Source organism: Pelodiscus sinensis, chromosome 7 (assembly GCF_049634645.1).
Source record: "Pelodiscus sinensis isolate JC-2024 chromosome 7, ASM4963464v1, whole genome shotgun sequence".
Classification (NCBI taxonomy): domain Eukaryota; kingdom Metazoa; phylum Chordata; order Testudines; family Trionychidae; genus Pelodiscus; species Pelodiscus sinensis.
In genome coordinates this window covers 1,072,356-1,097,240 of record NC_134717.1, presented here as the reverse complement: position 1 = coordinate 1,097,240, position 24,885 = coordinate 1,072,356, and the positions used below count along the sequence as shown (strand labels likewise).

Genomic DNA, 24,885 nt, shown 5'->3' with positions numbered 1-24,885 from the left:
TGTGCCCTGATCCCCCTCCTGCACCCCAAACCCTGTCCTAGCCCTGAGTCCCCCTGCACCCAAACTCCCTGCCAGGACCGGTGCCCTGATCCCCTCCTGCACCCCAAACCCTGTCCTAGCCCTGAGTCCCCCTGCACCCAAACTCCCTGCCAGGACCGGTGCCCTGATCCCCTCCTGCCCCCCAAACTCTGTCCTAGCCCTGAGTCCCCCTGCACCCAAACTCCCTCCCAGAATCTGCACCCTGATCCCCTCCTGCCCCCCAAACCCTGTTCTAGCCCTGAGTCCCCCTGCACCCAAACTCCCTCCCAGAATCTGCACCCTGATCCCCTCCTGCCCCCCAAACCCTGTCCTAGCCCTGAATCCCCCTGCACCCAAACCCCCTCCCAGGACCTGCACCCTGATCTCCTCCTGCCCCCCAAACCCCTGTCCTAGTCCTGAGTCCCCCTGCACCCAAACTCCCTCCCAGGACCTGTGCCCTGATCCCCCTCCTGCACCCCAAACCCTGTCCTAGCCCTGAGTCCCCCTGCACCCAAACTCCCTCCCAGAGCCTGCACCCTGATCTCCTCCTGCCCCCCCAAACCCCGTCCTAGTCCTGAGTCCCCCTGCACCCAAACTCCCTCCCAGAGCCTGCACCCTGATCCCCTCCTGCCCCCCAAACCCCTGTCCTAGCCCTGAGTCCCCCTGCACCCAAACTCCCTCCCAGAGCCTGCACCCTGATCCCCTCCTGCCCCCCAAACCCCGTCCTAGTCCTGAGTCCCCCTGCACCCAAACCCCCTCCCAGGACCTGCACCCTGATCTCCTCCTGCCCCCCAAACCCCTGTCCTAGCCCTGAGTCCCCCTGCACCCAAACTCCCTCCCAGAGCCTGCACCCTGATCCCCTCCTGCCCCCCAAACCCCGTCCTAGTCCTGAGTCCCCCTGCACCCAAACCCCCTCCCAGGACCTGCACCCTGATCCCCTCCTGCCCCCCAAACCCCGTCCTAGTCCTGAGTCCCCCTGCACCCAAACCCCCTCCCAGGACCTGCACCCTGATCCCCTCCTGCCCCCCACACCCCTGTCCTAGCCCTGAGTCCCCCTGCACCCAAACCCCCTCCCAGGACCTGCACCCTGATCCCCTCCTGCCCCCCAAACCCCTGTCCTAGCCCAACTTCCGCCCCAGGCTCAGCTCAGAGCCCCTCCTGCACCCACATCCCTTAGCCCAAGAGCAGAGTCCTCGTCCCCCGCACCCCAACCCTCTGCCCCAGCCTATAGCAGTGAGGGAGGATGGCGCGAGCAGGGGCGGGGCCTTGGGGAAGGAGGCGGGGCCAGGGGGTTTGGGTTTGAGGTGGATCCTGGCTTGCACTGACATTCAAAAAGTGATCTTGTGCTTAGAAAGGCAGGAGGCCCCTGCACGAGTGGGGTTGGGGGGGCTGGCGCTGGGAGGACAGAGCATCGTGCCTGCTAGCCTAGGAGGGGCTGCGGTCCCGCTGGCCCGGCCTGGCCCTGGCTTTCAGAGGGTGACTCAGAAGGGCCGGGCACATGGCCCCCTTCCAGTGCCTGCAAAATGTCGCAATCCCAGACTTTTCCGCAGCACTGACGTGGCTGGGGTCGGGCTGGGCCGGTGACTCCCAGCAGGAGATCCACCCCCCTCCCCCGTGAGCGCTTGCTCCGGGCAAGGCCTTTCCAATGCCCCTGCAGGATTAGCCCAGGCCTGGCGTCCCAGATCCCTGCCCTCGTGGGGGGAGAGGGGGGAGATGCTGCCAGGTGGCGTGTGGGGAGGGACACTGCACCAGGCAGCCGCTGGGGGAGGGCGTCTCTACAATCCACCCCCCCCAGTTCTGTCCCTGCGTAGAGGCAGCCAAAATCCGGCCCTAAATCCATCAGTCTGACCGTCCCGCGATCGGCCATGGGACACCAATCCCCACCCCCCGGCTAGTCTTGGGCCCCGCCTCCCAGAGAGCCCCCCAAACCCTGCTTAAGGGGCTCTGACTTCAGCCCAGCTGCCATGGACAGTAGCCCCTGCTCCAGCACCCCCCCCCCCCCCACAGCCTGACCCCGCAGAGGGAGCCCAGGAGGGCCCCTAGCTAAGGGAATCCCCTCCCCCAGCATATCCTGACTGACCCTCTGTGCCGGCACATGGGGGACCCCCCGTCCCTGCACCCCCATAGCAGCAAGACGAGACTCCCCAGCCAGTAGAACAGAGACGGGTTATCGCTTGTGCGAGGTCCAGCCCGGCCCGGGTTCGCGTGGGCACCGAAGTGAGGGGCCAGGCAGGCTCAGCCCCCTTGGGGGGGGGTCCACCGGCCCTGAACCCCCAGTGCTCAGCTCAGTCTCTTCTCTTTGTGATTGCCCAGCCAAGAGCTCCCAAACCACGGACACCCCTCCCCCCCTTCCTGCATCTAAACCCCTCCCCCAGGCCAGGTGAGAACCGGTGGGGCCATGATCTACCTGACATGAGGCCCCCAGGGGCGACCCCCCCCCCAGGAATGCCCAATAGAGCGGGCCTAGGGCCACTAGCGTGTACAGCCCCCGAGCATGTCACACCCTCCTGGGCCTAGGTACTCGCGGGGCGGGGGGTGCACCCCCTTTCTAGGCCTGTCCCCATTTGGAGCTGTGAGAGGCTGGGAGGGAGGGGGGATGTCGGCCCCTGGGTCCCCTGCCTCGCCCCAGGGCGCGGTGATGGGGGCAGGAGCTGGTGCGCATCATGCCAGCCCTAACTCCGGGTCGGCCTGTCCCATTGCTGCGTATGCCACCCCCTGCCCCCTCAGCCTGGCGCACCCGGCACCAGGATCCCCATCCACCAGCCTGCGGCAGCCTGGAGAGCTGGTCTGGCTAACGCCCATACCGGTCTGTGCCATCTTCCTCTGCCCCCGGCAGGCCCACGATGGGGTCAGACCTCCCCGTTCCCTGGCGCCCTCAGGGCTCTGGCCTGCGGCCCCCGCCTGGTGCGGGTCGGGGGGCCAGGAGCCTCCAAATCGTCTTGCCCCAGCCTGGTCGTGCGTTTCTGCCTGGGCAAATCCCGGCACTTTTTGCTCCTGGCTGCCAGCAGATCCTGCTTCCAGGGGATCCCGCCGATTTCAGAAAGGGCAGGTCCCCCCAACCAGGGGCAAGGGAGCCAGAGGAGCCAAAGCCTTTTGCTGCCCCTGGGAAAGCAGAACCAGGGTTCCCTTCCCAGCCGCCGAGAGGAAACCCAGCACAGCTGGTCCCCTGCTTGCGCTGGCTGGTCTAGGAGCGGCTGCAAAAGTCGGTGTCACGGGACAGCGCTGGGGGTGGCTGCCTGGCTCCAACCGCTCTGCGCTAGTCACACGGGTCGGAGGGATTAGCCTGACCTACCGGCGGGGAAACTGAGGCACAGGGCAGGGCTGTCGCTCGCTCAGGGGTCACACGGCGCGTCAGCAACAGAGTTGGGAGCAGCCCCCTCATCTTCTGCCTCCCAGTCCCCTGCCTCAACCATGCAGCCACCGGTCTGCACAAGCACCCCGTGCCCCCACAGAACGGAAAGGTGCCCAGTGTCCCCGGGCGTCGGCATGTCTCAGAGCCAGGCACGGCTGCTGACTGGACTCTGCCTTTGATCTCTGGAGGGCCCCCCCTGCCCTGGGGCTGTCCTGATGCAGGGCGCACAGCGGGCGAGCCGCCCACGTGCCTCAGTTTCCCCATCTGCAGACCCGGGATGATCACTGCCCCACACCAGTGAGGGGAAGTGCTCCGGGGGAGGCCTCGCCCTGCTGACAGACGGCATGCGGGGCGCCCGCGAACCCTGCTTTAATCACAGCGTAGGCTGTATGGTGCCTTGACGCTGGTGGCGTGTAGACATCCGGGCGAGGCTGGCCTGCCGCTCTCCTGCCCCGAAACTGCCCCTGGTCGGCTTCGGCCTTGGCCTGGCGGCTTTCGGCATCTCCCTGGCTCTCCTGCTCCAGCAGCCCTGGCTGGCCACACGCCACCGCTGCCTCTTCCCCTCACCGCCAGCCCCAGCGTCTCCTTCGGCCGCTCGGGTGTCGGGTCTCACGCCGCAACCAGACACCCCACACGGCGCCCGCCCCCGCCTGCCCCTCCCTTTGCACCAACGCCGGGACGCAGCCCAGCCCCGAAATGGGCTCTGGACTCAGCCCCCACATACTCTCCAGGGCCAGCATGCAGGGTCGGTGGCGGGGGGGGGAGCAAGGGCTGCTGGGGGGGGGGTTAGCTGGCTCAGAGTTCATCCCGATCCAGACTTGATGTCACGGGGACGGACCCCCGCAGAACCGAACCTGCGCCCACTGCAGCTGACTGCACGAGCCACTCCCGCGGGGGGGGGGCCGACGCCCAGAACAATCCATCGGGGGCCGCGCCCAAGGGACACGCAGCCCCCCCCACAGCCCTCGACTGAGACGGAGAAAGGCCTCCCCACATTCCCCTCCCACCCCAGGGCCTGGGGGGACCAGGCTAGTAGATTTATACACCGCACCCCTTCCCCAACCTCCACTGCCTCCCAATTCCCACCCCCACCCCTCCCCCACCCTCCACTGCCTCCCAATTCCCCGCCCCCACCCCTTCCCCCAACCTCCACTGCATCCCAATTCCCCGCCCCCACCCCTTCCCCAACCTCCACTGCCTCCCAATTCCCCGCCCCCACCCCTCCCCCCAACCTCCACTGCCTCCCAATTCCCCGCCCCCACCCCTCCCCCAACCTCCACTGCCTCCCAATTCCCCGCCCCCACCCCTTCCCCAACCTCCACTGCCTCCCAATTCCCCACCCCCACCCCTTCCCCAACCTCCACTGCCTCCCAATTCCCCGCCCCCACCCCTCCCCCAACCTCCACTGCCTCCCAATTCCCCGCCCCCACCCCTCCCCCAACCTCCACTGCCTCCCAATTCCCCGCCCCCCACCCCTCCCCCACCCTCCACTGCCTCCCAATTCCCCGCCCCCACCCCTCCCCCACCCTCCACTGCCTCCCAATTCCCCGCCCCCACCCCTCCCCCAACCTCCACTGCCTCCCAATTCCCCACCCCCACCCCTCCCCCCAACCTCCACTGCCTCCCAATTCCCCGCCCCCACCCCTCCCCCACCCTCCACTGCCTCCCAATTCCCCGCCCCCACCCCTCCCCCACCCTCCACTGCCTCCCAATTCCCCGCCCCCACCCCTCCCCCAACCTCCACTGCCTCCCAATTCCCCACCCCCACCCCTCCCCCCAACCTCCACTGCCTCCCAATTCCCTGCCCCCACCCCTTCCCCAACCTCCACTGCCTCCCAATTCCCCGCCCCCACCCCTCCCCCCAACCTCCACTGCCTCCCAATTCCCCGCCCCCACCCCTTCCCCCAACCTCCACTCCCCCCACTCCACCTCTTTCCCCAAGCCCCCCACCCAGCCCCCTTCTGCTCCTCCCTCTACCCCCCAGCATCCTGCACACTGGAAAACAGCTGTTTGCGAAGGGCGGGACATAGTGGGTGGGAGGGGCAATCAGTGGGGGGGGGGGAGGTGCTGGGGGGCAAAGGGAAATGCTTGGGGGCCAGTGGGTGATTTCCCCACGGGTGCTCCAGCCCCGAAGCAGCCACGGAGTCTGGCCTAGGATGGGAACTGGGAGGGTGCAGAGAAGGGCAGCCAAGGGGGCAGGACAGGTTCTCTATGGGGGAGATGGGCAAGTCTGGGACTCCTGCTTAGGACAGAGGCAGGGGGTGGGGGCGAGAGTGGAGGTCTGTGAAATCCTGCCCCGTGGGGAGTTTTTACCCTGCACAGACCCAGCACTCAGATTCCCTCCATCTCTGCCCCGAGGGACCCACAATTCCCAACTGCTGGGAGGGGGAGGGGCACAGCTCCCGGGTGCCTGGGGGACCCTGGAGTCACAGCAGTGCTGGGTGCTGGGTGCTGGGTGCTGGGTCCTCCACCCCATTTTGTCACTTAATTGTAGTACAAGCCACAGACGACAGCGTCTGTGAATTTACTGCCCGTGACCAGTCCACTACGGACACAGACTCGTAGCCTGACACACCCCACACAAAGCAGGGGTCACCCGATGAAATTCCCCGGCAGCAGGTTTTAAACAAACCAAAGGACTTTTTTTTCACACAGCACAGTCAACCTGTGGAACTCCTCGCCAGAGGACGGGGTGAAGACAAGGAGTTAGGGTTCAAAAAAACTAGATATATTCCTGGAGGTTAGGTCCATCAGTGGCTATTAGCCAGGATGGGTAGAGATAGAGTCCCTGGCCTCAGTTTGTCTGGGAATGGGAATGGGTGACAGGGGAGGGATCACGTGACAATTCCCTGTTGTGTTCCCTCCCTCTGCAGCACCTGGCACTGGCCACGGTGGGCAGACAGGACCCTGAGCTGGAGGGACCTTTGGGCTGGCCCAGTCTGGCCGCCTCAAGTTCTTATGTGTGCGGCCCAGTGTGAGAGAGTTGGTGTCTGTGTGGTGTGTGTGTGTGTGAGTGTGTGTGTCTGTGTGTATGTGAGAGTGTGTGTGTGTGTATGTGCCTGTGTGTGTGTGAGTGTGTGTGCGTATGTGAGAGTGTGTGTGTGTGTGTGTGTATATGTGGGTGGTGGAGTGAGTGTGTGTGTATGTGCCTGTGTGTGTGTGTTTGAGAGTGTGTATGTGCCTGTGTGTGTGTGAGTGTGTATGTGCCTGTGTGTGTGTGTTTGAGAGTGTGTATGTGCCTGTGTGTGTGTGAGTGTGTATGTGCCTGTGTGTGTATGTGCCTCTGTGTGTGTGTGTGAGTGTGTGTGTGTATGTGAGAGTGTGTGTATGTGCTGGTGTGTGTGTGTGTGTGTGTGTGCTGGTGTGTGTGAGTGTGTATGTGCCTGTGAGTGTGTGTGTGTGTGTGTGTGTGTGTGTGTGTGTGTGTATGTGCCTGTGTGTGTGTGTGTGTGTGTGTGTGTGTGTGTGTATGTGCCTGTGTGTGTGTGTGTGTGTGTGTGTGTTCCTGTGAGCGTTGGGGGTGGGTGTGACGTTGATGTTTGGCCACGGGCCGCCCGGGCTCCCCCATTCCCGTCTCTCAACCGCTCCCCCTCCCCGGCTTCGGACCCCCCCCCCCCCACCTGCTGCCTGGGGCGACTGAGCCCCCCGCCCCCGCAACTGGCTGTCCGGGCTGCGCACCGGGAGCCAGCGCCGGTCCTGCTGTGCTGTGTGTGGGGGGGGGGGCATCGTCCCCCGCCCCCGCCCCCGCCCCGCGGCACTTCCCGGCTCCGAGGCGGCCCCGAGCCCCGGGCGGGCGGGGCGGGGGTATAAAGCTCAGCTCCCGCCTGTCCGTGACACTTCCTCCTCGGCTCCGGCAGCCCGGAGCGCCCGGCCCCTCGCCCCGGCCCGGCCCCAGCGCACATGGCGCCCCCGGAGCCAGGTGAGCGCCTCCTGCCTCTTCTCGGAGCAGGACTGCCCGAGCCCCCTTCCCCGGCCCGCCTGCCCCATCTGCCCCCAGAGCTCCCCTTCCCCCGGCCCGCCTGCCCCATCTGCCCCCAGAGCTCCCCTTCCCCCGCCCCGCCTGCCCCATCTGCCCCCAGAGCTCCCCTTCCCCCGGCCCGCCTGCCCCATCTGCCCCCAGAGCTCCCCTTCCCCCGCCCCGCCTGCCCCATCTGCCCCCCAGGGCTCCCCTTCCCCCGCCCCGCCTGCCCCATCTGCCCCCCAGGGCTCCCCTTCCCCCGCCCCGCCTGCCCCATCTGCCCCCCAGGGCTCCCCTTCCCCCGCCCCGCCTGCCCCATCTGCCCCCCCAGGGCTCCCCTTCCCCCGCCCCGCCTGCCCCATCTGCCCCCCCAGGGCTCCCCTTCCCCCGCCCCGCCTGCCCCATCTGCCCCCCAGGTCTCCCCTTCCCCCGCCCCGCCTGCTCTCATCTCCCCCTCAGCCCCATCTGCCCTCCAGGGTCCCCCTTTCCCTGCCTGCCCCATCTGCCCCCGGGACCCTCCTTCCCCCCAGCCCATCTGCCCTCTAGGTCCGCCTGCCCCCCACTGCCTGCCCCCAGTCCTGTGGAAGGGAGGCGGCCCCGTCTTGGGCAGGTGAGTCGGGGGTCGCTTTGCCACTGGGTCTCCATACTCTGGACTGGGCGCTGCTGCGCCCACAGCCCCCGGCAGGCACAGCCCGTCACGTCGGGACTCCCGGGGCCCCGATCCTGCGGGAACAGCCCCGGCAGCCCAAGCCCCAAGCTCCCTTTGCCAGCGAGCCCCATGCCCGGCCGTGCCAGCCACCCAGCCCCGGAGCCCGGCGCGCCCCATGCCCTGCCATGCCAGCCACCCGGCTCCGAAGCCCGGCGCGCCCCATGTCCGGCCGTGCCAGCCACCCGGCTCCGAAGCCCAGCGCGCCCCATGCCCGGCCATGCCAGCCACCCGGCTCCGAAGCCCGGCGCGCCCCATGCCCTGCCGTGCCAGCCACCCGGCCCCAGAACCCAGCGCGCCCCATGCCCGGCCATGCCAGCCACCCGGCCCCAGAACCCAGCGCGCCCCATGCCCTGCCGTGCCAGCCACCCGGCCCCGGAGCCCGGCGTGCCCCATGCCCAGCCATGCCAGCCACAGGGACAGATGCTCCAAGCGCAGCCGCCGGCTTCTTCCTTGTCGTGCCCCCCTCGCCGCCTTTGCCCCTCCCCCTTCTAGTGTCCCCGTGTGACCCGGGGGCCCGGACGCGCCCCCATGGCCGGCGGGTCTTTCCAGGCTTTGGATCCAGGCCCGATCCCCCGCCGGCATCACCCCTCCCCACTGCGCCACCAGACCCGCAGGACACGGAGCAGCCCGGGCGCGCCTCGGCCCCTCCCTTCCCCACGCCCACCCCCCGGCCAGGGGAGTTAGGTCCTTCGCTCGGTGGGGCGGGGGCTTTGCTCTGAGGCCCAGGTTCCGTCCATTCTCCCCCCCCCCCCCCCCCCCCCCCCCCCGCCGCCGCTTTTCTTAGCGTGAGCCCCGGGCTCGTTGCCTTCCCGCAGCCTTTCACATCTGACGGAATTGTTGGCCTCACGTGCTTCTTGTGGCCAGTAGTTCCTCAGTCCCAGTCCCCTTGCGCCACAGCGCTGGTTTCCTCCGCGCGGTTTGGAACCTGCCACCTTTAGCACTGGGCCCGGTGCTGGCCTGGCCCCGGCGCTAGGGGGCGCTGCTGCCTCCACGTGGCCAAGAGGCCCAGGCCGATGGTGGCGGGAAGGGGATCCCGCGCCCGTGGGCGTGAACGCAGCGGGCCCATCTGTCTCTACGCAGGCCGCGGGCCAGGAGTTCCTCTGCGAGCTTGGCGGCTGGGGCAGCCCCTTGCCCTGTGCATGTACAGCGCCTAGCGCGGGGGCCCGATCCTGGCCGGGGCCTCTTCACCAGGCGCAATCCCCGCCTCCTACGCAGGGATTCTGGAATCCCTGTAGCCTCCGGAATCTCTCAGCTCCTCCAAAGAGAAACCCCGGACCCTCCCCATCTTGTATTAGCGGGGTGCCCGCGGAGGGGGCTGCCGGGCAGAGGAGGGGCAGAATGGGGGGCTGGGTGGGGAGGGGGGCAAGAGGGAGGAAAGGGGTGGGAGGAGCTGGAGGTGGGTCCCCTGCCTGCCCGGGGATCAGTGCCCCAGTCTGATCTGGAGAGGTGGCAGGAGACAATCAGCCTTGTGGCTTATTCCGAGGGGGGGTCCCAGCAGGACCACCCCCCCCAGTGCAAGCCCCTTGTTCCCACTGGTGCCGAGCGGGGCCCCACCCCTGCTGTACCCCGCCGTGATGGGACCCAGGGGAGCCAATGCCAGCATGAGTCTTGCGTGGCACCTGCCACCGCTGCCCCAGCCAGCCACGGCTGGACATCCGGAAAGGGTTGTTGGCTCCTCTGTGCCCTGGCACCCCCAGAAGCTGGGGGCAGTGGGGGCACAAGATACAGGAACGGGGACCCCATGGTGCCTGCTGCTGTATGCATGTTACTCCAGGGGGGCAGAGCTGCTGGGGGGTAAGGGGGGCACATTCCTGGGGGCACCCTCCAATATCCCAGGGGGGGGCAGGTTGTTCCTTCCCTCCTGGATGCTGGAGCGAAACATGCACGCGTCTTGATTCCTCTTTGCTGTGACTCTGCCAGGCAGTGGGGGGTCCCCGCGGCGGGATCCGAGGGGCCAGAGCTCCAGCACAAGGGGAGCCCCAGAACTGCGGGACCAGACGTACCTGGATGAAAGGATCGGCATCCCAGATGTGGGAGGGGTAAGTCCCCCCCCCCCGCCGCGTCGTGGCAGGACGGAGATCCCCTGCTTCCGCTAGCAGAGCGAGTACTTGGCCTGGGGAGGCCCGAGGGGCCCCGGGCTGGCTGCCAGGGCTCCTGGGTTCTATTTCATTGTGGGCCGGCTGCGCTGTGCCTCAGTTTCCCCCGCTGTACACAGTGGATCGTGGCTTGCCCTGCTGCGGCGCTTTGAGATCTCTGCACGTACAGTTCGTCATGAAAGTGCTGAGCTGATACTAGTCAATCGCACTGCTTCCACAGTGGCTTTCTAACCACTCCCAGGGGCACTGTTCTCATTTTACAAGTGGGGAAACTGAGTCACGGAACTGTACAGTGACCGGCCCACAGTCACCCGGGAAGTTGAAAGCAGGTCTCTGCTGCCCCAGTCTGAGCATTCGCCACTTGAACACTCTGCCTCCCCTGGCTGGCTTTTCCTCGTTCCCACGGCACTGGCCCCACTGACTGGCCCCACCGACAGCCCCGTGCCCTCCGCAGGGCGGGTTTCAGAGCGCAGGGGAACTTGGGGCAGCATCTGCAGATCCCCATCTGCGCCGGGTCCGCTGGCAGGGGGAAGCGGAAGGCCCAGGCCGTGGTGAGAACTGACCAGGGCCCGGTGCTTTGGCTTAGGACTTGCTGCCTTGTGAGGGTGACCTGTAGTGCTGAGGAGGGGTCAGCGGTGGCCTGGTGCTTGTTTTTAGAAAGGGATTTTTGACATTACAAATTCCGGCCTTGTGTCCCCGCGGCATTTCCTGGGCACTGGGAGAGCCCACAGGACCGGGCCGTTGCATGCTGGGCAGAAGTGAAACCTGCGTAGCTGGGAGGGGAAGTGATAGTCACTCCGGCTACGTCTCGACTCCAAGCCTCTTTCAGAAGAGCCTTTAGACGACAACCAATACTTTTGACAAAGCGAGTCGCTTTTTCGAAAGAGCACCCAGCCAGTCTGGACGCTGTCTTTCGAAAAAACACAGTTTGCATTACACAGAGCACTTTCGAAAAAAGGCGTTCTTCCTCCTAAAATGAGGTTTTCTGCGGTCGAAAAAACTGCCGCGTTCTTTCGATTTCCTGTTGACAGAATGCGGCAGCATTCTAGATGCAGGTAAAGATTTTTCCAAAAAAGGCCACTTTTTTCGAAACATCCCTGTAGTCTGGATACACCCTCTGTGTCTCCAGCACCCCTTTAACTCAAATGCCTTGAGCACAGTTAGGAGAAAAGCTTTTTATGTGAAAGATTTGACATCCTTCCCGTGTATCGCTCTGGGCTTTCCAAGGCATTTGCCATTATCATAGAATCATAGAATCATAGAATAATAGGACTGGAAGGGACCTCAAGAGGTCATCGAGTCCAGCCCCCCGCCCTCAAGGCAGGACCAAGCTCCGTCTACACCATCCCTGACAGATGTCTATCTAACCTGTTCTTAAATATCTCCAGAGAGGGAGATTCCACCACCTCCCTTGGCAATTTATTCCAATATTTGACCACCCTGACAGTTAGGAATTTTTTCCTAATGTCCAATCTAAACTTCCCCTGCTGCACTTTAAGCCCATTACTCCTTGTCCTGTCCTCAGAAACCAAGAGGAACAAATTTTCTCCTTCCTCCTTGTGACACCCTTTTAGATATTTGAAAGCCGCTATCATGTCCCCCCTTAATCTTCTTTTTTCCAAACTAAACAAGCCCAGTTCATGAAGCCTGGCTTCATAGGTCATGTTCTCTAAACCTTTAATCATTCTTGTCGCTCTTCTCTGTACCCTTTCCAATTTCTCCACATCTTTCTTGAAATGTGGCGCCCAGAACTGGACACAGTACTCCAGCTGAGGCCTAACTAGTGCAGAGTAGAGCGGCAGAATGACTTCACGAGTTTTGCTTACAACACACCTGTTGATACAACCTAGAATCATATTTGCTTTTTTTGCAACAGCATCACACTGTTGACTCATATTCAACTTGTGGTCCACTATGACCCCTAGATCCCTTTCCGCCATGCTCCTTCCTAGACAGTCGCTTCCCATCTTGTATGTATGGAACTGATTGTTCCTAAGTGGAGCACTTTGCATTTCTCTTTATTAAACCTCATCCTGTTTACCTCTGACCATTTCTCTAACTTGCTAAGGTCATTTTGAATTATGTCCCTATCCTCCAAAGAAGTCGCAATCCCACCCAGTTTGGTATCATCTGCAAACTTAATAAGCGTACTCTCTATCCCAATATCTACATCATTGATGAAGATATTGAACAGTACGGGTCCCAAAACAGACCCTTGAGGAACTCCACTTGTTATCCCTTTCCAGCAGGATTTAGAACCGTTAACAACAACTCTCTGACTACGGTTATCCAGCCAATTATGCACCCACCTTATCGTGGCCCTATCTAAGTTATATTTGCCTAGTTTATCAATAAGAATATCATGCGAGACCGTATCAAATGCCTTACTAAAGTCTAGATATATGACATCCACCGCTTCTCCCTTATCCACAAGGCTCGTTATCTTATACCGCAGGGAAGACCAGCATGCCTGGTATTTTCTGTGGTTAAAACTCTACGCAGAAAAAACATTGGACAAAAATCCCTTTTGAGCTTTTCCATATCTCAGAAATGGGCCAGGCCCAGTGTAGCCCCCTTCGCCCACCACCTTCACAACCCCCCACCGGGGGCCAGAGCTGGGCACGGGAGGCAGAATGCAGGGGGACAGAGATCCTGATTTCAACCCCTGCTGAGCAAGTTGGGGGGCTGGGTCCCGGCTTGCTGGCTTGGCCGGTCTCTGCAGGGTGGGGGGCAGCAGAGGCCCATGGCTCAGGCCAGGAGGTGGGATGACCTCTCAGGCGGTGGCTGCCTGGATGGTGGAAACCGAGAGGTGCCTGCACCCCCCCCCCCCCAGCAGGTGCTGCTGTCCTGGGCTGCCTCGGTTGCCCTGGATGAGGTGAGTGAGGGTGGAGAGGGGTTCAGACCAGGTCCTCGTGGCTAAGTCTCCAGATCCAGGGGAAATTAACCAGCCTCCTCACAGGCGCCAACTTTCTCCTTTCCAGGTGGGAATTGCACCAACCCCACTTCTCCCCCAGCCCTCCACCCCCTCCCCCAAAGCTGCCCCCACTCGCTCCCCTCCCCAAGGCCCCGCCCCATCCCCCTCTTCCTGCCCCTGCTCCGCCCCCTCCCCTGAGCATGCTCCCCCCTCCAGTCCCTCCTGCCTGCCGTGGAACAGCTGATCAGTGCCTGGCTAAGCACCCATTATGGTTTCCTTGGTTGGGCCAGGCCTGGAGCATCTCTAGACTCAGAGCCTAGGAGCCCCCGGGCAGGCCCAGCAGAGCGCACTGGGGCCCGACTGGCTCTCCCCCTAGGCTGAGTTTGCCCCCATGGGGAGGGGGGAGCCTGCCCCATTGCAGGGCTGAACGGCCCTGTCTGTGATCTATCCGTCCCATGGGCTCCGAGGCTGGGGCGGGGAATCACTCCTGGGGTGTCCCTTGCTTGTGTCCGCCCCCTTCGCCCCACTGAGCCTGGCTGTAGGGTGGGCTCCATTGCCTGTGGGGGCCACCAGCAGGGCCCTGCCCTGCCCTCTGATGGGGGTGAGGACGTGTGCCCACGTCTGCCTTGCCTGCTGCCCCTGGCGCCGATGGCTTGGACAGGCCAAGCTGGTCCAGACATGCCCCCCTCCCCCGGCCGTGCCCCGGCCTGCCCGTTCTGGGGAAGTCGGAGACAGCGAGTCACACGACCAGAGAGGTGCTGAGCTCAGCCCAGAGCAGCCCGGCCAGGGTCAGAAAGAGGAACCGGGAGACGGGGTGGGTAGAGGGGGCAGGACGAGACAGGATGGAAGCGACTCTCGGGTCACGGAAAAGCAAGAGGGGGGGGGCACGCAGGGGCCTCCCCCTGGCCTGGTCTCCACCTCCGTGTTCTCCTGCCCTGGTGGTGTACTTGGCCTGATCCATCCTTACTGTGCACGCGGCTCCGGAGTGGGAAGAAACCCTCCGGCAGCTGCCTCTGCGGGGGCAGGAAGGGCGCCCAGCGTGGGGCAGGGGCGTAACAAGCCTCCCTTTGGGAACCACGTGGCAGCGGGCACCGAACCCCCCGGCAGGTCCCCCAGGCAAAAGGCCCTGCCGGCTGAGACCGAGAGGCTATGGGGCTGGGAGAAGCGGGGGGCTCATGGCACCCTCGACAGGCCAGCTCTAGCAGTGGGTGACTCCCATGGCCAATGCCCTGGGGGTGGGGCTGCATCACCAGCCTCTGGCCTTAGAATCAGCTGCAGGCTGGGAGTGGGGGGGCAGGGGGCTGCCCCAGAGGTCGCTGGACAGGCCTGCCTGTCCCATAACTGCACAGCTGCCCTGCCCCAGCCCGGCCTGTTTCCCTGCGGAGATCTGGGCACCTCAACCCTCCTCCCCCAACGCTCTGCCAAGGGGCCCGTCACTCCTGGCACCTGCCAGCCCTGCCCTCGGGGCACAGGGGTGCTAGGGTGGCCAGGTGTCCGGTTTGGAACCGGACAGAGACATGTCGGGTATTTTCTAACCAAGTCCGTTTTGTTGTTGTCAGGAGTATCGGTACGTAGCTGCGTAGTGCCTGGCTGCTCGACACGCCCACGCTGCACCAGTGTGTCTGCCAGCCAGGCGGTACGCAACTACGCAGCGGGGGGAGGGGGGGGCGGGGCGGGATGGAATCCCTGGGGCCGGATTTGCCCCAAAATCTGGATTTGCGCAGGATGGGCAGCACCCCGGGGTCTGCGTGCACCCAGGCCAGCCCCGCTCCCTGCCAGCCGGTTCTCCCCCCTCCCGCTCCTCCCGGCCAGCCCCACTCCCCCAACCCCCTCCCGGCCAACCCTGCTTCCTGCCGGCCGGTTCTCCCCTCCATCTCCCCCGGCCAGTCCCACTCCCCCCAACCCCCTCCCGGCCAACCCAGCTTCCTGCCGGCCGGTTCTCCCCTCCATCTCCCCCGGCCAGTCCCACTCCCCCCAACCCCCTCCCAGCCAACCCTGCTTCCTGCCGGCCGGTTCTCCCCCCCATCTCCCCCGGCCAGTCCCACTCCCCCCAACCCCCTCCCGGCCAACCCTGCTTCCTGCCGGCCGGTTCTCCCCTCCATCTCCCCCGGCCAGTCCCACTCCCCCCAACCCCCTCCCAGCCAACCCTGCTTCCTGCCGGCCGGTTCTCCCCCCCCGCATCTCCCCTGGCCAGTCCCACTCCCCACAACCCCCTCCCGGCCAACCCAGCTTCCTGCCGGCCGGTTCTCCCCCCCCATCTCCCCCAGCCAGTCCCACTCCCCACAACCCCCTCCCAGCCAACCCTGCTTCCTGCCGGCCGGTTCTCCCCCCCATCTCCCCCGGCCAGTCCCACTCCCCCCAACCCCCTCCCAGCCAACCCTGCTTCCTGCCGGCCGGTTCTCCCCCCCATCTCCCCCAGCCAGTCCCACTCCCCCAAACTCCCTCCCGGCCAACCCTGCTTCCTGCTGGCCGGTTCTCCCCCCCATCTCCCCCGGCCAGTCCCACTCCCCCCAACCCCCTCCCGGCCAACCCTGCTTCCTGCCGGCCGGTTCTCCCCCCCCCCATCTCCCCCGGCCAGTCCCACTCCCCCCAACCCCCTCCCGGCCAACCCTGCTTCCTGCCGGCCGGTTCTCCCCCCCCCATCTCCCCCGGCCAGTCCCACTCCCCCCAACCCCCTCCCAGCCAACCCTGCTTCCTGCCGGCCGGTTCTCCCCCCCCGCATCTCCCCTGGCCAGTCCCACTCCCCCCAACCCCCTCCCAGCCAACCCTGCTTCCTGCCGGCCGGTTCTCCCCCCCCCCCGCATCTCCCCTGGCCAGTCCCACTCCCCCCAACCCCCTCCCAGCCAACCCTGCTTCCTGCCGGCCGGTTCTCCCCCCCCGCATCTCCCCTGGCCAGTCCCACTCCCCCCAACCCCCTCCCAGCCAACCCTGCTTCCTGCCGGCCGGTTCTCCCCCCCCGCATCTCCCCTGGCCAGTCCCACTCCCCCCAACCCCCTCCCAGCCAACCCTGCTTCCTGCCGGCCGGTTCTCCCCCCCCCATCTCCCCCGGCCAGTCCCACTCCCCACAACCCCCTCCCGGCCAACCCTGCTTCCTGCCGGCCGGTTCTCCCCCCCATCTCCCCCGGCCAGTCCCACTCCCCCCAACCCCCTCCCGGCCAACCCTGCTTCCTGCCGGCCGGTTCTCCCCCCCCGCATCTCCCCTGGCCAGTCCCACTCCCCCCAACCCCCTCCCAGCCAACCCTGCTTCCTGCCGGCCGGTTCTCCCCCCCCCGCATCTCCCCTGGCCAGTCCCACTCCCCCCAACCCCCTCCCAGCCAACCCTGCTTCCTGCCGGCCGGTTCTCCCCCCCCCATCTCCCCCGGCCAGTCCCACTCCCCACAACCCCCTCCCGGCCAACCCTGCTTCCTGCCGGCCGGTTCTCCCCCCCATCTCCCCCGGCCAGTCCCACTCCCCCCAACCCCCTCCCGGCCAACCCTGCTTCCTGCTGGCCGGTTCTCCCCCCCCATCTCCCCCGGCCAGTCCCACTCCCCCCAACCCCCTCCCGGCCAACCCTGCTTCCTGCTGGCCGGTTCTCCCCCCCCCCATCTCCCCCGGCCAGTCCCACTCCCCCCAACCCCCTCCCGGCCAACCCTATTCTCCCGGTCGGTCCCCCCCACCCACTCGATCTGAGATACAGTGTGTCCGGTATTTTTTTAAGCCATCTGGTAACCCTAGGAGTGGCTGAGCCGCCCGGTCGGCAGGTGCTTGGGCAGGGCTGCGTCCTCCCCGGGCCTAACTGCCGCCGCGGCCTTCTCTTCACAGCCTGGCTTCAGCTTCAGGAAGCTCTGGGCCTTCACTGGCCCCGGGTTCCTCATGAGCATCGCCTTCCTGGACCCCGGCAACATCGAGTCGGACCTGCAGTGCGGGGCCGTGGCCGGCTTCAAGGTGAGCGGAGGGCGGCCCTGCCCGGAGGGGGCCGTGCTTTGGGACGGGTCTGTACAGCGCCTTGCACTCGGGGGCCATGATCCCAGGCCTGGGGCTTCCAGGCTGTACCATAACCCCCAGCAAGCACTGATCGTTAAGGTAACGAGCTGGCACCCTCAGCTGCCCCTCACCCCCCTATTGCCCCTCCCCTGCTCCTGCGGGGTCTGCTGGGTGGCCTGGCCTGGGTTCCCTGGGGTCTGGCTGTAACGTGCTCGGTTCAGAGTCCGGTCTGGGGTGGGAGGGAGACCTGCCCAGAGCTCCAGGTATCTCTTGCTGCCCCAGAGTCACTCAGCCTGCGGGAGTTTTACCGCTGACTCCCCTGGGGCCAGGATCGGGGCCAGCGTCCCTGGAAGCTGAGCACTTGGCCGCCCACCCAGGAGAGATTCAAATGCTGCCCGGCTGATCAGCAGAGCTGGCCGCATGTCTTTCTACGGGTGGTGCACATCCGCACATGCCTCAGCGCATTGAACAAAATTGATTCCGCACACAGGTGGCACGCATTGGGGGGAACCCTGCCCCGGCGGGTGTGTGTAGAGGAATCAACCGGCGGGTTGCTTCTGTATTTCCATGGGCTGGGCTGCTCCCGGACCCCTGCTGAGAGGGGCTGTGCCTGTCCGCCCCCTGACCGCCGGTCCCTTTGCTCCTCCAGCTGCTGTGGGTGCTGCTCTGGGCCACTGTCCTGGGGCTGCTGTGCCAGCGGCTGGCTATCCGGCTGGGTGTCGTCACGGGACTGGACCTGGCTGAGGTCTGCTACCAGTACTACCCCAAGGTGAGCGCCGGGCGGCCCACGCTGACTCGCTGGGCAGGGGAGGGGCCAGGGCATGTTGGCCACAGGTGCCCGACGAGCCTGGATTCCTCCCACTTTGGCCGCCCGCCTGGAGCTCAGTCCTCAGTCCCCTCCTGGCTTGCAGCAGCCAATGGCGGTTGGGGGGCTTGGATGGATTTGGGGAGCTGGTGACCATGGGCAGAACCACCTCCGGTGCGGGCCGGTGCTTTCCAAGTGCACACGCCCCCTGGGTGGGCTCTGGGGGCTCTCCCAGCCCCCCACTGCCTCAGCGGTGAATTTGTGGCACGTTCCCTAGGGAATGACACAAGCTGTAGGGCAGGCCCCAGTGAACCCCCCGGGGCGCAGAGACGCAGCGCAAGCCCCGGCCAGGCTGGTTCTGAGAGGGAGGCCGACCTGCCCGCGGCTGTTCCCCGTCTGAGCTCTCTGCAGCGAGGGGTGAGGAATCCAACCGGGGCAGGTCCTCGTCATGATCCCCAGCAAAGGTCCTGCCCCACCCCTGCTGCTGTGCCTTGCAGTGACCCCGGGGGCTAGTGGTTAGAGCAGCAGGGACGCTGCGCTGTGCTCACAGCTCCGGGAAGGGGTGCAGCCGGCAGACTGGGGAACTCTGGATCTATTTGCAGCTCAGGGGGTAAGCTCAGGGGGTAGGCAGGGCGGTGTGTCCTTAGAGCCAGGACTGCTGGGTTCTGCCCCCGCGCTGTGCGTGCCCCCCGGCGCGTCTCGGGGCCTCTCTGGCCAGATCTGCCTCCCCTGGGTGCAGCAAGGCCCCAGCCAGGAGTCCGAGCCGGGTCCCCCCCTTTGCTGCAGGTGCCGCGCCTGCTGCTCTGGGCCACGATCGAGGTTGCCATCATTGGCTCCGACATGCAGGAGGTGATCGGGACGGCCATCGCTTTCAGCCTCCTCTCGGCCGGACGGTAACAAGTCCCCGCAACCTTTCCCACGGACGGGGACGGGGGCAGCTGGGCCTAGAACTCCGGGCACCTGCCACCCCCAGCACGGGCCTGCTCCCTGAGCTACAAGAGGGCTCCCTCGGCTTGCGGGAGTAGCGAGTCCATTATCCTTTCTCTGGGTGACATCACAGGCACACAGCAAGCCAGCATATGGCTTTACCTGCTTCCCTCCCTGCCATGGGCCACCGGTAACACAGGCAAGGGGACGCACCGCCTTCCCAAAACTGCCTACGCGCCCCAGCCTCTGGGGAGGCTGGGGCCATGGCACATCAGTCCCGGCCCTCCAATTGGCCAGGAAGGACCGGGCGGCGAGTGGGCGGGTCTTGGCTCCAGGGGCGGGGCTGCAGGAAGAAGGGTGGGGCAGGGATGGGGCCTGCCTTTCCCAACTGGGCCTTCACCCATGGCCCATGTTCCCCTCCATGCCTGCCCTGGGAGGCACCAGCCCTCGGCTCCTGAGCTGGCCTGGGGTTTTTAGGGTAGGATTAGGAGTGGGACCCAGAGAGATTTTAGTCGCTGTCAAACCAGGCTGCGTTCAGAGCAAGCCCCCTTCTGAGCTGCCTTGCCAAAGTCCAGAGCTATCTGGGCCGCATTGCTGGCCGTGGTGGAGTCAGAACTGGATCCGCGCTGGTTGTAACAGGCTCAAATTCAGGAACACCCGGTGCTCTGCATTGCACAGGAAGTCTGTCAAGGCTTCTTCCCCACTCTGGCATGATGAATGCAGAAGTGGGGGCCCGCAAAAGTACCCCAAAACCTTCTCTTTCCAAGCTTTGGTATAAAACTTCCCCCCAAAATCTTAAAAACCTCGATTTGGGGGATAAAAATCCGCTGCCACCATCCAAGTAATGGTAAGAAAACCAGGGAAGAGATCACTGGGGAAATCTCAGCCCTAAAGTAAAACCAGGACACAAAAAAATTAACCAATCCCAGGTTCATAAAAAAAAGAGAAAGAACTTTTAGTGTCACCACAATACTCCTGTTACAAGCATAATGACTAGATGGAAAAGTCACCAATTAATATACTCATGGGGGACCCCTATGGGCCAAAAGCTTAGTTACAAAGGAGAGGAAAACCCATTTTGAAATGCACAGACCTCAGTTTCCCATTCCCAAACCATAAAACAATAAAACCTAACGGATGTGTCTCAGCTTTGCCCTACTTACAGATAGTGAAGAGTCTTTTCTTAGAGAGAGACAAGACATGTCTGACTCCCTCAGTATCTGCAGAGAAACTGCCCAGAGACAAAGGAGGGAAAACCCCAAAATTCCTTTGTCCCAGTTTGAAATTCCTACCTATTTTTCTATTGGCTGCCTGCTACCTGGTTAGGTAAGGGACATAGTTAACCTCTTATTCCCCAGGCTGATGGCCATCCCTCATGGTCACGACAAGGTCAGACTGACAAGGTCTGGCCTGATTTGCTGGGACTCTCCTGCCTCTGCAACCTGCTCTTAAACCAGAGCTTCGGGGCTTGGGTTCGCTCGCACCCTGCAGACAGTCACACTGACACGAGGCAGCGTCTTCCTCTAGCGGTGGCTCGGCGCTCCTCGTCCAGCGCCAGGGGTCAGGAACGAACCTCCCGTCGCCTGCATGGCAGCAGTGACCCCTGTGATTTCCCCCCACAGCATCCCCCTGTGGGGCGGAGTCCTCATCACCATTGTGGACACCCTCTTCTTCCTCTTCCTGGATAAATACGGTACGTCGGGGTGGCCAGGGCCGGGGCGGGGGGCTCCAGGTGCTGTGTGTGCTGCTAGAGAGAGGGGCGTAGGTTGGGCAGCTGCGGAGCACAGGCTGGTCAGTTTCACGCTTTGTTTCTGGTCAGTTTCGTGCTCCCCTTCCAGGGCAGGTCTGCCTCATCCCTAGGCTACCAGTCCGCCCTGCTTGCAGCTCTGTAGCTCAGCCCTGGCTGTCCAGGGGCTTCTTAAAAATCAGCTCAAAGCTTAACAATATACCCCACTCCTGGCCCTGCTGCCTGCGGGGGGCTTCGTCTCCCCCCCCACATCAATCAGCCAGGACCCAAGACAGAGGGGTGGAAAGGAGACACGGGCGAGAGCTGCACAGTGGGGGCTGCCAGCAGGGAGGGAGCAGCAGAGAGGTGGGTTTGATACAGGGGGGGCCCAGGTTGGGAAGGGGAACTGCAGCCCCACACGGACTGCGTGGGCAGGCTGGAGGGAGGCCACCCGAGGAGTTCCTCCTGGCTCTCTTGGGACCGGTTTGATTTTAATGTAATGACCTTGGTGCAGAAAGTGGGAGGGGCCAGTCAGATCCGCGGTGCTGCCAATGTGAAGAAGCACCAGCATGTCGGCCAGCAATAGACATTAGATGACATTGAATAGCGCCAAGTGCCCGGCTGTGCATTTAGGGGCTAACAACCGGACATTTCGCGATAAGCTGGGGACGTATCCGTTGGGAGTAACAGAGGAGGAGAAAGACCTGGGGCTGTGTCTAGACTGGCCAGTTTTTCCGGAGAATCAGCCGCTTTTCCGGAAAAACTTGCCAGCTGTCTACACTGGCCGCTTGAATTTCCACAAAAGCACTGACTTCCTACTGTAAGAAATCAGTGCTTCTTGCGGAAATACTATGCTGCTCCCGTGCGGGCAAAAGTCCTTTTGCGCAAAACTTTTGCGCAAAAGGGCCAGTGTAGACAGCTCAGATTTGTTTTCCGCAAAAAAGCCCCGATGGCGAAAATGGCGATTGGGGCTTTTTTGCGCAAAAGCGCGTCTAGATTGGCCACGGACGCTTTTCCTCAAAAAGTGCTTTTGTAGAAAAGCGTCCGTGCCAATCTAGAAGCGCTTTTCCGAAAATGCTTTTAACGGAAAACTTTTCCGTTAAAAGCATTTCCGGGAAATCATGCGAGTCTAGACGTAGCCTGGGTGAATTGGGTAATCACAGGACGACTAGGAGCTGCCAACGGGCTACCGCCAGGAAAAAAGGCTCGTGCAGTCCTAGGCTGCATCAGGCGTGGCTTTTCCAGGAGAGCCGACGCAGCGTTATTACCGGGGCTGTCAATTAATCGCCGTGAACTCACGCGATGACCTCCAACCAACGAATCGCGGTGTAGAAAACGTATGGCGATGAGTCGCGGGGTTAATCACACCGCTGAACTGCAGAACACCACCTGCAATTTATTGACGGGTTTGGACGTGTCTCTGCATTTCCAGAGAGATGGATTTCAATGGCAGCACAGAGGACGTTAAAAAGCACCTGTACAAATGGTAACAAAGCCCAGTATTTTTCTGTTCATCTCATGCCAGCGTGAGGCAGCAAGCCCTGTCTCCGGAAAGTGCAATTTGCAAATGTCCATTTTTTTTTTGGTTACGCGACTGCACTCGAAACCCAAACAGCGTCCCAAGTGTGGAACCGAACCGTTCATTCAGTCCTCTTCCTCCTCCTGCCAGGCATGGTTGTTTCCAGGTGCGGGAGATGCTGCTGCCTGCTGGAAGTCAGCGCGGGTAATGGCACGTTCCTGGCTGCCGGCACGGCAAGGTGTCGATGTGCCAGATGTGCTAAAGATTCGTGTGCCCTTCGCGCGTCAGCCAGCATCCCAGAGGCCATGCTCCCATGCTGATCAGGCCTGCGACGGGGGGAGGGGAACTGTTCCGGAGCCGGTGACTGGAAAGGGCCCATGGCTCCCTATAGACGCTGCTGTGCAGCAGCCAGAACCCTGGGTCCTGTCATCGCTGCCGGAGCCCAGGGTGGCACGCTCCGGGGGGCATTAAGGGCTGAGTGGGGTGACAGGGAGCACTCCGGGCAGTACTGAGGGCTGGCTGCTCCTAGCCCCGCCCCTTTCCCTGGAGGCCCCACCCCTCCCAGGGGCATAGAGCCACGCCCTCCCCCTTTACCCAGGGGTCCAGCAATTCTGGGGGCCCTCGGCTGCTCTTTAAAAAAATGTGCTTATTACATTTGTGGCTGAGCTCCTCGTCTACCTCCTGCGGTTTCACCCGCGTTCTGCCGTGCCAGAGACGGGGACTGTACAGCCCGTTGTGGCCGGGACAATCCCTGTCCTAAGCCCTGTCCTGGCCGCTCTGGCTATTTTGGCAACATTGGGGATTTGTCCCCCTGGCTCTTGGCAACTGATTGTCTGTTAACAAGAGCAAAGGGGACAAACGTGCAGTTTTGCCTAAAATTGGGGTGTGACCCCTCGCAGGGCAGAAAGGAACGTATGGGGGAGAGAACGGGGGGGGTGTGACGGCGCGTTGGGGGTCCCCCGTCTCCTGCACCCCGAAATGGCACAAACAGACTCCACCAGCCAGTGGAATTGAGGGTGGTTTATTGTTCCTCCAGCGCAGCACAGATGTAATCTGGTTACAGGAACTGGGGCTAAGAGGCCTCAGTGCCCCCCTTGAGATAGGGGAGTCCCAGCCCCCCTCCCCAGCTCCTTCTCCCCTGCTTTCCAGACAGGAACTAACTAACTCTCCTCCAGCCCTACCCCCCAGCCAGGGCAGCATCCACCTTCCTTTGTTCCTCTCCATGGGGGGTGTCTGGCCATACTGGTTTGCATAGTGACTCATCCTGTTTTGCTGGGTCGTGGTCCCCACGGCAGCCAGTGGGGGTTACCCCAGAGCCAGCAGCATAGAAACCAGCCAGGTACCCCCACTACGTCACAGGGGGCAGGCAGCAATGCCAGACTGGGGGAGGGCTTGAGAGAGAGGCTCTGGCTGGGCTTGCCCTGCACGGAGGGGGAGGGCAGCAGGGGCCCTGGGTCGGCCCCATATACAAGGAGTAGAGGGGGCTTTGGGCCAGCTCCATGGGGTGGGTGGCAGGGGGGACTAGGGCCCGTCCCAGACACGAGGAGGAGAGAGTGTAGAGTCCCATTTAAAATATGCCTCAGGTGACAAATGGGAAAATACGGTCACCCCCGGCCCCGCCCCCGTTCGATGTAAGAACCTTTTCGCTGCACATTTGACCAACACAAAGTCAGTACCGATGTGAGAACGCCCGGCTCTCGATGCAAGGGGTGGGAATCTGAAGCGCGCTCCAAAATCAGAGCGGGGCGGGGCCTGGAGCCGCTTTCAGACGTCTTAAAAGAGTTACACTCTGATGTGGAAGCTACAGAACCCGGACCACCAAAAAAACCTCAGCCTTCTGCCTCAGACGATGGAAATGACGGTGCCTTGGTCGGCTCGGCTCTGGATCATTATCAAGCAAACCCATCCTCAGCATGGACACCTGTCCTCTGCAATCGTGGCTGACGCAGGAAGAGACAGAGGAACCCTTACCACAGCGGTCGTGTAAATAAATATCTTACAATGCTGGCTACAACCGTGCCATGCGAACGCCTGTTCTCATTTTCAAGGGCCTTTGTAAACATGAAGCAGGCAGCAACATCTCCCATAAATGCAAACAAAACGTGTTGTCTGAGCAATTGGCTGAACAAGAAGTAGGACTGAGTGGACTTGTAGGCGCTGACGTTTTACATTGTTTTAGCTTTGAGTGCAGGTTTTTGGTACGTAATTCTACATTTGTTCAAGTGTCACGCTAAAGAAACAGCACTGCAGTACTGGTATTAGATGAATTGAAAAATACTATTTAGTTTGTTTCTTTTTCATGGTGCCAATATTGATAATCAAAGTTGTGTCTACACTACACCTTTCTGCCGACAGAGGGATGGAGATTAGGCACATCGCTATTGCAAATGAAGCAGGGATTTAAATATCCCATGCTTCATTTGAATAGAAATGGCTGACGCTTTTTTCCAGCTTGGAGCTTTGCCGGAGTAAAGCGCCAGTCTAGACGCGGATCTTTCGGAAAATAAAGCCTTTTACGAAAGATCCCTTATTCCTCTTAAAATAAGGAATAAGAGATATTTCGGAAAAGGCTTTATTTTCCGAAAGATCCGCAACTAGACTGGCGCTTTTTTCCTGCAAAGCTCCGAGCCAGAAAAAAGCGGCAGCCATTTTTATGCTAATGAAGCGGGGGAGATTTAAATCCCTGCTTCATTAGCAATTGCGATACATCTAATTTGCATCCCTTTTCCGGAAAAGAGATGCAGTCTAGACACAGCCCCCAAGAGGATAATGAGCGCTGGACCCTTTGTATTCGGGGTTGCAACTGAAATCAGCCTATTTGGAAATGTAGCAGACCAACCCCAACGTGTCAATAAATGGTGTTCTCGTCCCGTGTCACCGTGCGATTCATCGTGATTC

General features: G+C 62.7%; 1 protein-coding gene across 3 annotated transcripts in view; it reads left to right on the top strand.

Annotated features, from left to right (window-relative positions):
* The first annotated feature begins 7,146 nt into the window (after positions 1-7,146).
* Positions 7,147-24,885, top strand: part of SLC11A1 (solute carrier family 11 member 1) — a 30,664-nt gene continuing 12,925 nt past the window's right edge. For 2 of the 3 annotated variants that reach the window (XR_012905094.1, XM_075932981.1), the window contains exons 1-6: positions 7,147-7,289; positions 9,958-10,076; positions 16,849-16,971; positions 17,660-17,779; positions 18,602-18,708; positions 20,365-20,435. Coding sequence is in view for 2 of the 3 variants with exons in the window: in XM_075932981.1 (XP_075789096.1) it covers positions 7,271-7,289; positions 9,958-10,076; positions 16,849-16,971; positions 17,660-17,779; positions 18,602-18,708; positions 20,365-20,435 (559 nt within the window). In the remaining variant the exon portion in view is untranslated. Of the gene's footprint in view, positions 7,290-9,957; positions 10,077-14,606; positions 14,684-16,848; positions 16,972-17,659; positions 17,780-18,601; positions 18,709-20,364; positions 20,436-24,885 lie in introns of those variants that run through there. The other variant, XM_075932982.1, reaches the window with a different exon arrangement.